This window comes from Salmo trutta, chromosome 15, assembly GCF_901001165.1.
Source record: "Salmo trutta chromosome 15, fSalTru1.1, whole genome shotgun sequence".
In the NCBI taxonomy this organism is placed as follows: domain Eukaryota; kingdom Metazoa; phylum Chordata; class Actinopteri; order Salmoniformes; family Salmonidae; genus Salmo; species Salmo trutta.
The window spans coordinates 50563307-50578763 of record NC_042971.1 but is presented as its reverse complement, the minus strand read 5'-3'; the positions used below and the strand labels follow the sequence as shown (position 1 = coordinate 50578763).

Below are 15457 nucleotides of genomic sequence, written 5' to 3'. Positions count from 1 at the left end.
TTGGCACTTGTTCTTTCAAAACAGTACATCCTGGCTGGAGGTCACCCTGTTTTCAAAAATGTGGACAACACATTTTGTTCTTGTAATGAAGTTTGCACTACAGCCAAAGATATCAGTTGGATCTACTGCTTAGTGTAAGAGATAGGGTGACATCTCTGCCAAAGCATTTGCATGATGCGAAATACAGTTCAAGGTTCAGGGTTCACAATGTGGAGCCCAGTTTTTATAGATCCCATTGTGGTCAAACGTGGGAATGTCCATTATGGAGATCTATTTTAGTTCTTTAACCATAAACATATTAAGCTAAGTCACATGGCATGTAGGTCAAATTAACCATATAAGGGTGCTGCTCTAGAAATGTATCATGAGCATTCAAAATGTCTAATTCCCGCAAAATGCCTTCGGTTCTCAGTGGATATCACAACTGTCTGATTCCATGGATGCAGCCCTCAGGTTTGAGCTGGCTCTAGTCTAGAATGCATAACATTAATAATCTAGATAATAACATTGAACATGTCTTGTGTATTTTGTCAATCAGGAACGCATGTTATGAGGTACCTTTGTCGACCCTGCAGGAAGTGCTGAAACATAACTGCAGTGGACAAGTCCAGTGCCACAGGATGCCATAGGTACAGAGGGATTCTGTTACTGTGTGTGGTGTGATGCCACATTGTGTCGTCGTGATTCATTCCATTTAAGTGGCATCATTACACTGACAAAATACCCGGCATAGAATAGGCACTGTAGCATTATATATAGCTGTGCATTATGGCAGCTTTAATGGCTGTTTAGCAGTGTAAATATGAACTAAGACAATTGCAGTAGACTATTTATAAACCATTTGTCATTCCTGACAGAAAATGTATGTTTGAAACATCAGTGTAGGAGTGATAATATGTCCAAGTTTGATGGATGTCCTGGTGACATTTTCATGTTGTCAAGTTGATCATGACAATGCCTGATATGACATTCTGTACAGGCTTAGACAAATAGCATCTGACATTGTTCATCTGGGTATGATAAATACTTGTTTGATAAATAGAGATTGAGAGCTCTATTTTGACAGTAAACAGTCTTCTGCGAGAACAGAGTGCATTTGGAGGTTGATTGATTGAATTTAGACAATTTTTAAATACATACATAAGTGTGCTCCAGCCAGTGACACCTCCACAAACAATTTAAGAAAATCATTAACGATAACACAAAGCTTAAAAGCTTATTTTCATTGTGGTCCTTTTGGAGGGGGAAGGGGGATGCAGCAAGGTTTGACAGCAATAGTAGTGACAAGACAAAGACAGACAAAACTATGGACAGGTACATGGAGGAACATTGTAATTAAGAATTCATGTCTTGAGGCGTGAGAGATGCATCTATTCTATGGTTAGCGTAGCTGGTTGTGTAACACTGTCTGGTATCTGCCTTGCTTGCTAGAAGCCTTCATTTGTCAAGAACTGTCTTTTTTCAGATTCACTTTCCATTGGATATCATCGGTCTTTTACTTGGACCCTCATCAGCTCATAACTCTTTTTTTAATGTTTTTATTATTTTACCCCTTTTTACTCCCCAATTTCTTGGTATCCAATTGGTAGTTACAGTCTTGTCTCATCGCTGCAACTCCCGTACAGAGACTCGGGAGAGGCGAAGGTCGAGAGCCGTGCGTCCTCCAAAACACAACCCAACCAAGCCGCACTGCTTCTTGACACAATGCCCGCTTAACCCGGAAGCCAGCCACACCAATGTGTTGGAGGAAACACCGTACACCTGGCGACCGTGTCAGCATGCATGCGCCCGGCCCGCCACAGGAGTCGTTAGAACGCGATGGGACAAGGACATCCATGCCGGCCAAACCCTCCCCTAACCCGGACGATGCTGGGCCAATTGTGCGCCGCCCCATGGGTCTCCCGGTCGCGGCCGGCTGAGCTCATAACGCTAACTAACAACATTCTTTTCATTTCCCCCTTCTAGACTATCCTTCCTTCCCAACGGAAGCTACAGTGACAACAGCAGGAGGATTTTATCCAATGAGCTGGAATCTCAGGACTCCATGGGTGGACTGTCTATAGCCCAGAGATAATGACCTAAACCTGCTTATGTCTTACACAAGTTCAACAAGTGAAATACAGTATGTATTAATGGGGATGTATGGTCACCACAATGAGATTCTGGTCTGAAGGACTACAGTCTGATAGTGAAGAAGTCAATCATTTGATTATTGAATTACCAGATCATGGTTTATGAATTTACTGCATAAAAGCACTGTCCAGTCAGAGTTTTTTCCCCCAGGTGAAGACAATCAGACAATGAAGATGCATGAAGAGATCAAAAGCCAGTTAGAGTGTCTGTGGAATGACTTGAGCATTACGCCAAGATGATTGTTGGTGATTAATATTCTACGGGTCCCTATGAAGTTAAAAGCTATTGTTAGTGTAACCAGTTGGCTCACCAGTTTTGTCAGTGTTTCCCCTATATGCATTTTACAAGCGTCGCACCGCCGCTGCTAAATCATGGCCACCACTTCAAAAAAAATAAAACAAATACATATTTTCGGGATGGTAAAACATTTTAATTGTAAACTTCAACAACTAAAACCAGATATAAGGAATGTAGAAAAGATAATGGAGCAATATATATATATATATATATATATATATATATATATATATATATATATATATATATATACACACACACATTTTTAAATAAGATATTTGAGAACTAACAAACACCAAAATAAAAACTACAGTCAGGGAGAATCTGAAATTCCAAAAATGGCATGGCACCCCCATTAATTTTGTTATGTTTGAGTTACTCAGCATAACAATTGTAGGAAACTAGCTTTAAAACTAAAATGTTCTCTGCCCTATGGCAAACGTGTAGAATTGTCAAGAGGAGGGCCTCTAAAACCGCTCCATTGGCCACGCCTACCACCCCACCCGCTTACTTGCCACCGCTGCTGAAAACAATCCTGGGGGGAACACTGTGGATGAAAGGGTCTCATTCCTGGTAGTGACCTGTGTATGTTAAGGACAACTGTATTTAATTATGTCAATCAACTTAGCATTTACTATTTATATTCAGTTTTGACAACTATTTCATGTACATTTTAATCTGAAGAGAACTGATGGTATAAAATAGACATTACTAAATTGTATTTATTTCAGCTTCAGAAAATAAGGAGCAATGTCTTGTTACTATGTGACAACTTTTTAGTCAGATTTCTTTTGCATTGTTGGATATTATTTGTGATAAATAAATGTGTAACGTCACAATTTTATGTGCCAAGAACTCAGCAACTAACAAAATTGCTTTTCAATTGCTGTCTAATCAAGCCTTGTACTTCTGATCATGCAGCCCAGACAAATTGATGGGCTTCAAATGGAGACAGCTGAATAGCAAACAGCTTTAATTGTGTAATACTGTGTTGCCTTGAAAGCATTTAAACATGTTTGACCATTATGCTATTATTTCAGTGAGGCAATTACACAGCAAAAATCCTCTTCTCCCTTTTCATAAATGACTAACTTGATTATCCATGATAATTACATGGTTTCTACAATCCCACTCATCGGTCAAGGGCAGAGGAGTGTTTTACCTCAAGGTCAACGATACAATCCAGGATTGATGGCGCAGAAGAGGAATACATATTCTCTATAACCACACATGTTTAGAGGGCCTGGTTCAATTTAAGGACTTTGGCTCTAATCAAACACTCTCCCATATGATTAAAGCCAAACTCTTGTTTCATGTGTATTAAGATTTACCGTAGATTAAAAAATAAACTCAAAAGATGTCATATTGAAACATATATTTATTAATTAAGTCAAAAAATATAAAATAAACAGGCACATGTTGACAAGACAAGGCACACATCAAGACAAAACACATTGTCAAGACCGTATGTGCAATAAGAAAAGTATATTTTCAAGAGAGCAATATTTACATTCAGAAAGAGCTGCATGTAGTTCTGCTGGAAGGTCTGTATCAAAACAGGATGCTTCCTCTGGTGGAGCCTGGCCATTTATAAACCAGTCAAATATCAAAAGGAATATCAAAAGTACTGCATGTAACATCTAAGGGGCTCTACCGTATCAAACTTGTGATTCACTTCCCCGGACTGCACAGTATTAGTAACTGGAAAACATGGCTTTGTGATGTTTCATCCACACCTGACACATACAGAGTCCCTTTAGACCTATTCACTTCCATACAGGTGGTCTAAAATAAGCATTACTATACAAAAAATGCAAAATTGGTCACATTTCAAAGTAACAGCAACACCAAATACAAAAAATGATTTACATCAAGATAACAAAGACTTGCATTACCTGAAATGCTCACTGACCATTACAAACACCGCCCATATATCCACGAGAGAGTGCCAAGTGGACACAACACAACCTGTGCGGGGTGAATTGTCCACACACGCACATCTTAAAATGTGGGGACCATCATGAGAAAATCAGAAAAGGTCCTTTGCTGTCGAATTGAAAACTGCGTCATTTGGCTTTTTGGACAGGTCACCCTGGGGGGAATGAAAGACACATATTTTAGTAACTGATATACCCCGCCCCACCCCCCATTTTTTAAAAAAGCAATCTAGAGGAGTAAGCAGAATGCGAGAAAAAAAAAATCTGTCAATCTTTGCTATAAGTTCATGTGTCTGGAATGGATTATTGAAGTACACATTGAAAGTTGAGGTGGCAGCATATAAGGCTGGTCTTACAGTGAAGTAAACTGGTCGATTGCGATCGATAAAGACTTGTGCGCCTATTTTTATTTTTCATCTTGCGCTGCTGGCGGTAGGTGCACTTGATTCAGAAGCCCTGCGCGCCAGATAATCGAAGTACTCCCATTTTGAACCATTTCATTTGTCTGAAGGAACAAACTCTGTCTACCCGGCAGACCTGAGAGAGCTAAATCAAGTGCGCTGGCCTATCGAATTGCTCAAATCACCATGCCTACAGCTTCCACAACCCACAAACTACATGAGATTTAATCACTTTTAAAACCATGACCAGAGAGACTTAAAGAACACAGCAAAGAGCTGCTGCTTTCATGAGTGAGTTCATACTTCAAGTTTTTAATTCAGCACTGTCACTGTTTTTATTCAACACTTTTACCAAATGTAAAATGCGCTTCACCCTACTTCTACTCCCGCTACAACCAGAACTGTAGCTGCAATGAATGAGTAGCCAAAAGTATCGACAGCCCTGCGTTTTTATTATAAGCAGTTCGTCGTGTCTATTTTAATATGGAGGTCATGCTCATGAGAACAACATGAATTTGTGCATGAGTACTCTAATGTTCTTGCCCTCTTGCTAAGTTGTGCACCAGGGCTTCCCACTCCTCTTTCTATTCTGGTTAGAGCCAGTTTGTGCTGTGAAGGGAATAGTACACAGTGTTGTACCAGATCTTCAGTTTCTTGGCAATTTCTCACATGGAATAGCCTTCATTTCTCAGAACAAGACTAGACTGACGAGTTTCAGAAGAAAGTGCTTGGTTTCTGGCCATTTTGAGCCTGTAATTAAACCCACAAATGCTGATGCTCCAGATACTCAACTAGTCTAAAGAAGGCCAGTTTTATTGCTTCTTTAAATCAGAACAGTTTTCAGCTGTGCTAACAATTGCAAAAGGGTTTTCTAATGATCAATTAGCCTTTTAAAATGATACACTTGGATTAGCTAACACAACGTACCATTGGAACACAGGAGTGATGGTTGCTGATCGTGGGCCTCTGTACGCCTATGACGATATTCCATTAAAAATGCAGTTTCCAGCTACAATAGTCATTTACAACATTAACAATGTCTACACTGTATTTCTGATCAATTTGATGTTATTTTAATGGTCAAAAACAAGGACATTTCTAAGTGACCCCAAACTTTTGAACGGCAGTGTATGGTCTGACAAGAACAAGATTGGCAGTATGCTGTGGTAATATATTAGGCATACAGCACAAACCTCATTCCTACAGAACTGGTTGGATTAGATTAATGTTGCATAGGCCTCGATTCATGTCATGCTTTTAATCAATTCTGTGAGGTAGATCTCAGCTTGCTTTTTGACTCCGAATGTGATATTGACTCAGAAAAGGTTGGTGACTGCTGAGTTAGAGTATAGTTTAAGAGGATGGTCTTACAGTGAAGTCAGAGTAGCTGATGTCAACAGGTTTTTCCCCCTCTGTACCGTTGTACTCCTGCAGGGGTGTTCTCTGACTACTGCTGCTTCTCTCAAGGGACTTGATTTTCTGCTTAGCCAATGAATGGACAAACAGCACATCAGTCAACAAATTGAGCATGCAACACACTTCCTTCCAAGCAGCCTCTGCTAATCCATTTGAAGTATTCCATTTCTGCATCTCTTTACCAGAATGATTGACCTTGGAAAGAGGTTAGATTCTAAAGACAAGTTTTGATTTTGCTGTCAATATTCTTTCACAAGCTAAGTTGACTGTGGAAAGTGGCAGAATAGCTTACCGCTTGAATAAGCAAAATTCTATAACAGCATCACCTAGTGGTTGTTTTAATAGTTGTCCAGCAATATAAAAGGAAGATGTTGAACATTCATGCTGGATATACATGTGCAAGCACAAGAACCAATGATGGGCCACAGTTTGGAGTGAGTGCTGTGTGTGTGTGTGTGTGTGTGTGTGTGTGTGTGTGTGTGTGTGTGTGTGTGTGTGTGTGTACCTGCATCTGAACCTGGGAGAGAGGAGGCTTGCTGCTAGGCACACTGATGAAGGTGCTGGATGAGCTGCAGCTGTAGGAGCGCACCATGGTAGGCTGGGTAGGAATCTGCTGAAAGGACAGTCATGGTGGTCAAGGTCAATTGGCCCAGTGTTGTCTGGGTTTGGCCAGTGTAGGCAGTCATTGTTAATAAGAATTTGTTCTTAACTGACTTGCCTCGTTAAATAAATAAAAAAGTTAGAACAATAGTAAAGTGGCCAGTAGGTTTTGGAGGAGAGTGAACTAGCCCTATGTGGACCACTGCTAGTTACTGTACCTTCCTGATCTTGTTGGGGGTGAGGGTGTTCATCCCACCATGGGCCCTCTTCGTGGGAGTTTTGAAGAGAGTTGTCATTTCCCCCTTCTTTGATGTCTGCAACACAGAGACAAACAAAGCCTCAGTCACAGACCAGTCAATAACAAACAGACCATTCTGCTGGGGACAGAATGGTCAAATCCCTGTTTCCCACCATTCAACAGTTACACATGCTGACCACCATATGGTCTATTTCACTCCACGTTCAGCACAGTACGTTGTAGAATTGGCCTTTTGCACATGGAAACAAGGAGATCAGGTTTGATGATAGTTTTTAAAGAAAAATAGCAAACCCCCTGAAGCCTCTATGGACCAGTACTTGGCCGACTGGGGAACACTGCTGGGTCAATGTGAGAGCATTATGAGGGGCTGGACTTACAGTGGCACGTTCACTCTTCTCCTTGCTCCTCTGCTGTTTGTGCTCCTCCCATTGGCTGGAGATGTAGGCCATGACTCTCTGGCCCTGTATCAGGAAGGCAGAACCCTGGTCCTTCTCCCAGCTCTCAACACCAGTCCTCAGCTCTTCCTCCAACTAGTCACATCACATAACATAACAGGGAGGATCAACATCACTTTTCCTTTGTCAAAATCCTTTATATACACACACTTCACTGGCATTTAACATAAGGTGACAACCTCACTGACACCATCATATACACAGCATACAGTGGGGCAGCAGCATACAGTGGGGCGAGATTTGACATTGAATAAAGGAGGCGGATATCTTTTGATTACCATCAACCATTGCTGCCACTTTTCAGACATTACATTTTAAATGTACATTATATTTAAAAATAATATATACACTGAACAAAAATATGAACGCAACATGTAAAGTGTTGGTCCCATGTTAAATGAGCTGAAATAAAAGATCCCAGAAATTTTCCACACACACACAAAAAGCTTATTATTTCTCTCAAATTGTGAACAAATTTGTTTACATCTCTGTTAGGGAGCATTTCTCCTTTGCTAAGCTATTCCATCCACTTGACAGGCATATCAAGAAGCTGATTAAACAGCATGATCATTACACAGGTGCACATTGTGCTGGGGACAATAAAAGTTTGCTGACTGCAAGAATCTTTTAGAGAATTTGGCAGTACGTCAACCAGCCTCAACCGCAGACGTGTGGGCGAGTGTGAACAGAGTGCCCCATGGTGGCAGTGGAGCTATGGTATGGGCAGGCATAAGCTACAGAGAATGAACACAATTGCATTTTATTGATGGCAATTTGAATGCAGTGATACCGTGACGAGATCTGAGGCCCGTTGTGGTGTTATTCGTCCCCCGCAATCACTTCATGTCCAGCATGATAATGCACGGCTCAATATCGCAAGGATCTGTACACAATTCCTGGAAGCTGAAAATGTCCCAGTTCTTCCATGGCCTGCATTCTCAGACATGTCACCCATTGAGCAGGTTTGGGATGCTCTAGATCAACATGTACAACAGCCCTACTTTAAAAAAAAAAAGGTATGTGTGTATATATATATATATATATATATATATACACACATACACACACACACACACACACACACACACACACACACACACACACATACATATACATATATATATATATATATAAAAAAAAAATCTCTCCCTCCAACTGCCAAATAAAGTTATTAGAGAGACATGTTGATGAATCAAATCCAGCCTTACCTTTGGCAACATCTTCTGAACTTTGACCTTCTCTTTGGCCTCTTTGAGAAGGGCTCCTCCTCTGTTGGAGAAGCGGTTTGGATCATTGGCCTTTTTCTGCAAAGAGGTTTGAAAATTAGATACGTTTTCTATGTGAAGTGGAACAAAAACAATTATGCACCACACTGAACATGTATCAGAAACAAGAGCAGCTGGTATCTACTGTGGATATTTTTGATTGAAAACCATTACATGCATCAAGTGGTACACAATTAACAATATATATTTGCAATTTATTTCACAAACATAGCTTGACCGCAAATTCCAGCATTACCTCAAAGTCCTGGAAGAGGGCCCAGTACTTCTCCCATTTCTGCAGAACCTCCAGTATGGGTTTAGCCTGGTCATAGTAATTCTTCACCTTCAATAGCTCAGCGTCATGCAGTGCCAACAATTCCTCTGTGAAGTCATCTAGGGAAAGACGGATCGGTTCGATCAGTATGTATGCGTTTTGCATATGAGTGAGAGAGGAAGTATTTCCATTGTTGTTCTACCTACCGTCACAGATGTGGGCGTTGAAGGGTTCACTCTGCTCAGGGCCTTGGTTGCACTTGTCCCAGAGAGCCACTAGTTCCTGTCGGACCTTGTCAATCACATCCTCCAACATGGCTTTCTGCAGGACCGTCAGACGGTCCACCTCCTCCTGCCACTGGAAGGGCAACAGGGTCAGGTTCAGTAGGAGTAAAAATAAATCTCTGAAACAGTGACACGAGGAGGTACCATCTGAACTCATTCCTTCAGAAAAAACTAATTTAATTTTCCGTATGCCCTAATGCAGTGTTTCTCAACTCCAGTCATCAAGTTCCTCCAACAGCACATGTTTTTGTTGTAGTCCCTGACAAACTCACCTGATTCAACTCATTGAGGGCTTGATCATTAGTTGACAAGTTGAATCAGGTGTGCTTGTCTGGGACTACATTCAAAATGTGTACTGTTGAAGGTACTGGAGTTGGGAAACACTGCCCTAATGATAAAGGACTGTCAAACACTGTGGTGTTCTAGCACCATTGTAGAGGTATTCTCTGTTCCCTTGTTAGCCAATTCTGGGGAAACTTAGTAGTTATGGTGCCATGTTTACTGTATTGCAGTGGTATGCCGGTGAAGCTTTGTCCAACACTGTGGTGAAGGAGAGGTATGAAGGAAGAGGGAGTTCCAACCTGTGTGATTTGGTCAGAAAGGGTACCCTGCACACACTCCTGGAACGCAGTGCGATCTTGCTCCAGCGCTTCCAGACGATTCCACAGGCACATAGCTTGTTCTTTCAGCTCAGCCAGAGTATTCATCAGGGATTCCTTCTTGACCTTCATCTAAACAAAAATATACTAATATAATTGGTCAAAAGTCCAAGAACCAAAACAAAAATCTGAGTAATCATTAGTAAGTTTTATCAAATTATTTTCAGCACCTGGGACAACAGCAGTTGGAGGGCTTTGATGTTTTCATGCGTGAGCAGGAATATCTCCTCGCCGTGACACACCGACTCTTTCTCCAGACTGGTTTCTGGTTTATGACCCATGTCCTCCATGAGCTTCCTGATGTCCTCACGCAGCCCTGAGAACACCTTTGCACGACTCTTCTACAGAACAGGGGAAGGGAGGGACAAGAGATGAGATGCTTCCAACAAAAGAAACATCACAAGACCACAAAAGAGACTTCAAGAAGAAATTATTAATAATAGTGTGCTTAGTAATACTTGAGTCAGGTATTCATGACATTCACGCTAAACAGTCCTGCCATCCTGGCAGCTGTTGCAATACCTTTTCTTCACTGAGGGTCTTGAGGTGCTCCCGGAGCTCCTGCAGCTGAGTGCGTGAGGGCATGCTGCCTGTTGGAACATAATAGGGAGTGACGCACAGCTCCAAGCACAGTTCCTTATCCTGCTGCTGCAGTCCGTGTAGCTCCTTCAAACGGTCCCCCTTCTCCTTGGTCAGAATCTCCACACGCAGACGCAGGTTCTTCTCGATCTGGAGGACTGTCAGACCCTCCTCCAACTGACAGGTGGACAAGATGGAGACAGGAGGTTAGCACAAAGGAAAAGAGTCAAGGGGTGGAACCAGCTAAACTATTGAGAAACAGCCCCTTTAAAGACCAACCTTTACTGTTGTTAAGCCTGAAGAAATAACCACTTACTTTGTATGGATCCATTGACATTTCCAGACACAAGGTATCCAACTGTTTTTCAAAAGTGATGATATTGGTTCGGATGCGGTGCTTCAAAGCTTCCTCCTCAGTGATCATGTCATTCAAAAGGCCCTTTAGATTAGGAAAGGAATGTCATATCAGTCTGTCAATTTGTTACTTGACAAGGCTTCCGTTTCATTTTCAGTTCACTACATTTCCTGTTTTCTGAAGCCTCACCTCAATGTGGTTCTTCACCGTCTCCATCCGCTCTACCCTCTGCTCCTCCATGATGCCCATGCTGTCCCAGATGTCCACCAGCCTGGCCATGGCATGGTTTATACCAGTCACTAGTGAGAAGGCCAGGGCTTCACTGCAGAGATGAGTGACATGACCATCACTTTTGGTAACTTCAGCTGGCTAAGTAGCAAACACATTGCCTAACAAATCTGAATATGAAACCAATTATTTGTATACAGTTTGAAACCACGCACTGCAAAAACAATATTTTTTTAGGGGGTAGATCAGCTTTAATATTGCAGATAGATCATGGCTTCTGTCAATGTAATTGTCTGTATCATTTCCAATGTCCCATTTTTTTTTTAGTAAATAAAATCCAAAATGTATACATAGTACCAGTCAAAAGTTAACACATCTACTCATTCAAGGGTTTTTCTTTATTTTTACTATTTTCTACATGGTAGAATAATCGAAGTCATCACAACTATAAAATCATGTAGTAACCAAAATAAAGTGTAAAACAAATCAATATACATTTTATTCTTCAAAGTAGCCACCCTTTGCCTTGATGACAGCTTTGCATACTCTTGGCATTCTCTCAACCAGCTTCAACTGGAATTCTTTTCCAACAGTCTTGAAGGAGTTCCCACATATGCTGAGCACTTGTTGGCTGCTTTTCCTTCACTCTGCGGTCCAACTCATCCCAAACCATCATAATTGGGTTGAGGTCGGGTGATTGTGGAGGCCAGGTCATCTGATGCAGTACTCCATCACTCTCCTTGGTAAAATAGGCCTTACACAGCCTGGGAGGTGTGTTTTGGGTCATTTCCTGTTGAAAAACCAAATGATAGTCCTACTAAGCCCAAACCAGATGGGATGGCGTATCGCTGCAGAATGCTGTGGTAGGTATGCTGGCTAAGTTTGCCTTGAATTCTAAATAAATCCCAGACAGTGTCACCAGCAAAGCACACCTCAATGCTTCACGGTGGGAACCACACATGCAGAGATCATCTGTTCGCCTACTCTGCATCTCACAAAGATACGGGGGTTGGAACCAAAAATCACAAATGTGGACTCATCAGACCAAAGGGCAGATTTCCACCGGTCTAATGTCCATCGCTCGTGTTTCTTGGCCCAAGCAAGCATCTTCTCATTGGTGTCCTTAAGTAGTGTTTTTTTTTGCAGCAATTCAACCATGCAGTCTCCTCTGAACAGTTAATGATAAGATGTGTCTGTTAGTTGAACTCTGAAGCATTTATTTGGGCTGCAATCTGAGGTGCAGTTAATTGCTGATTTCTGAGGCTGTTAACTCTAATGAACTTATTTGCAGCTGAGGTAACTCTGGGTCTTCCTTTCCAGTGGCGGTCCTCATGAGAGCCAGTTTCATCATAGCGCTTGATGGCTTTTGCGACTGCACTTGAAGAAACGTTCAAAGTTCTTGAAATGTTCCGGATTGACTGACCTTCATGTCTTAAAGTAATGATGTACTGTCGTTTCTCTTTGCTTTTACTAAATAGGGCTATCTTCTGTATACCAACCCTACCTTGTCACAACACAACTGATTGGCTCAAACGCATTAAGGAAAGAAATTCCACAAATTAACTTAAGGCACACCTGTTAATTGAAATGCATTCTAGGTGACTACCTCATGAAGCTGGTTGAGAGAATGTGAAGAGCGTACAACGCTGTCGTCAAGGCAAAGGGAGGCTACTTTGAAGAATCTTAAATATATTTAGATTTTTTTTTACACTTGTTTTGTTTAATCCATGATTCTATATGTGTTATTTCATAGTTTTGATGTCTTCTATTATTCTACAATGTAGAAAATAGTAAAAAATAAAGAAAATCCCTTGAATGAGTAGGTGTCCAAACTTTTGACTGGTACTGTATAAAAATATATTATTTTCTTTAATATTTTTCCCCAACCTTACCATCCCTCCCCTAATTGGAGTAAACTAATGGACAACACTCTGGCTTCTACATCCAGCTTATACATACATTTTACAGACAGTATATTTAAGCAATAAGTCATGAGGGGGTGTGGTATATGGCCAATATACCATGGCCAAGGGCTGTTCTTAGGCACAACGCAACTGGTTACCAACTTAATTAGAGCAGTAAAAATACATATCAAGACCGTAGTATACGGTCTGATATACCACGGCTGTCAGCCAATCAGCATTCAGGGCTCAAACTACCCAGTTTATAATTTACAATAGTTATCTTTTGTTTGTTTTTAGTCCCATACTTCAGCTCCATTTACAAACACATTACTTCATAAATGGGCTATGATACCAATTATTGGTATACAGTCAAACCAAGCACTGCAAAAACTTGGAAAGTTTCCTTACAAGTCAGAATCTTGTATAAAATGACATTTGCACTTACTCTACTGATTGTCTGTGCGGTTAGTCCTTCAACTGGTCAAAATATCCACAGGAAATGTTTACCTGAATTATTAGAGCGTCGGTACTGGCGTTGAGATATCTGTCACCTGGCACATGCTTATACCATGTAAACACCTGCAAGACTTTTGATGTATGCATGCATCCTGTCTATGAGTGCACGTGTCTTAGTATTGACTGCCACACACAGATACCCGCATTTTGAAGTCTGTTTAATACTATTTTCTAGTGGATATTGTCTCAAACATATCGCAGACTATTCAGATTGAAATGGCAATGCATGGAAATCATACAATTAAAATGAACTACAACTTCCGTATAAGAACCCAACCGCTTTTACGTCACGTTGAACAAAAAACATTTTGCAACAGAATTGGCTTAATAAATACACCCCTGGCAAAAGTAGTTTGCACCAGGTGGAAAGTGATTGCATTCATTGGCAAAGTTCACTCAAAACGAAAGTGAGGTAGATTAAGGATGTGGAGTAATGAGTACGATTCTGTGTTCACATGCAAAAGTGATTGCTTTTGATAAACGCTGTGCCTTTCCAATGAAATCTAGTACGAAAATGTGAATATATACTTTATGGAAAGGAGATGTTCTATGTTTCTTAATAACGGCTCATGTTGCAGATTGGGTTTTCACCGGATTGTCACTAGTTACCACAGCTAAAATTGGCCAAATCGTAAAAATACATGAACAAAAACTTGTTTTCTGGTGTTAATTTAAGGTTAGGCATAAAGTTAGCAGTCCACGAAAATCAGGCATTTTGGCCACTAGAGACCTCTATCATTCTCTATGGGCTGTGGTAATTAGTCATGACCTCCCTTGCCTGGGTTGGCCCATGCGTTGGATCTGTACTATGATTCGGGAGCTAACGTTATGGTGGTTCTAACAGAGGAAAGTTTGTCACTACTCTAGCAACATTTTTTACTTTAATGATTAACAAAAGAGTATTAAAGCCAGTCACTAATAAAAATGTGTGATGTGGGGATGAATGTAACGATAAAGCGCGTTTAAGACTCTTCTTGCCCCACGGGTCTATTCATAGCGCCGATTCTGTTGCAAAACGTTTCTTAAAACGGAAGCGAACGAAACTATGAGAGACCTGCATTTGTCCAAAAAACGAGTTTAGTTCTGTTTGGTTCTTAAACTGAACGTGTCTGTAATGAATACACCCCCGAGCTAGAAAACAACGTGTGTTTGTAACTATTGGTGCGTTTAAGACACCTGTGAACACTAAAAATGACGTGGTCAAACCATGACGTCTGATCTTCAGGTCGGAAAGTTAGAGTTCTAGAAATAGGCCCGAGTTCTTGAGTTGGAATTCCGAGTTAGATGACCATTAAACTATTTTTTTTTTCGCCAGTCGGAGCTTTAAAAAATATATATTTCTCGGGTTCCCAATTGACTTGAACACGCAAGTCCGAGATTTACGAGTTACCAGTTGTTTTGAACGCGGAATAACCTAATTTAGCTAACCTACTATAGTCATTGTCAGGATAAGAGTAGTTCAGTATGAAACGTTCCCCTACCCCAACAATGCCATTGGCTTTTTGCATTGTGGTAGCTACTTCTAATTTAATTCGCACATTGCTACGGCAAATTTAACTAGAGATACTCCTAAGTATAGCTAACGTTAACTCCTTACTAGTCTGGCTAATGATAGCCACTTTAGCTAGCAAACCAAGTCAACTTACCTCCTCCGGCTTGACATAGCTGCTCCGGAAACTAGGTGGCTATTGACGAATATAAATGTTACATTAAATTAAAAAGACGTGTGGCTGGCTGGTTTGAATTGTCATTCTAGCCGCGACGAAGCAATGGTGCTATTCACTAATGACACTCCCCTTTTTGGTCAGAGAGGCTCTCTGCCTCCGTCAAGTGGATAGTAAGCTACATTACATTTTCACTTCAGTACTGAACGTTGTCAGTCAAAATACTGTAGC

At 41.0% G+C, this 15457-nt stretch overlaps 2 protein-coding genes across 4 annotated transcripts in view; one reads left to right on the top strand and one right to left on the bottom strand.

Moving 5' to 3' along the window:
• Nucleotides 1-2598, top strand: part of LOC115149262 (5-hydroxytryptamine receptor 4) — a 44731-nt gene extending 42133 nt beyond the window's left edge. Inside the window, exon 7 of the mRNA XM_029691954.1 lies at nt 1966-2598. Coding sequence (XP_029547814.1) covers nt 1966-2074 — 109 coding nt within the window. The 3' untranslated portion in view covers nt 2075-2598. The remainder of the gene's footprint in view (nt 1-1965) is intronic.
• Nucleotides 2599-3790: 1192 nt separating this feature from the next.
• Nucleotides 3791-15355, bottom strand: prc2 (protein regulator of cytokinesis 2). 3 transcript variants are annotated; one of them, XM_029691951.1, is made up of 14 exons: nt 15209-15355; nt 11104-11236; nt 10876-10998; nt 10503-10736; nt 10151-10321; nt 9903-10052; nt 9244-9394; nt 9020-9156; nt 8707-8802; nt 7421-7573; nt 7003-7098; nt 6690-6794; nt 6140-6247; nt 3791-4522 (listed from the first exon to the last, which is right to left on the bottom strand). In XM_029691951.1, the coding sequence occupies exons 1-14, from the start codon at nt 15223-15225 to the stop codon at nt 4460-4462; spliced, it is 1737 nt and encodes a 578-aa protein (XP_029547811.1). In that variant the 5' UTR covers nt 15226-15355; the 3' UTR covers nt 3791-4459. The 3 variants fall into 3 exon arrangements, with proteins under 3 accessions (XP_029547811.1, XP_029547813.1, XP_029547812.1); XM_029691953.1 differs by lacking the exon at nt 15209-15355 and adding an exon at nt 13554-13573; XM_029691952.1 differs by lacking the exon at nt 15209-15355 and adding an exon at nt 13492-13556.
• Nucleotides 15356-15457: the final 102 nt, after the last annotated feature.

Excerpts from the sequence above, each read along its gene's own strand:
- prc2 (XM_029691951.1), bottom strand. Across the intron at positions 10,999-11,103 it reads CGGTGAAGAACCACATTGAG|GGCCTTTTGAATGACATGAT; the intron begins GTGAGGCTTCAG and ends CCTAATCTAAAG. Across the intron at positions 7,574-8,706 it reads TTCAGAAGATGTTGCCAAAG|TTGGAGGAAGAGCTGAGGAC; the intron begins GTAAGGCTGGAT and ends TGATGTGACTAG.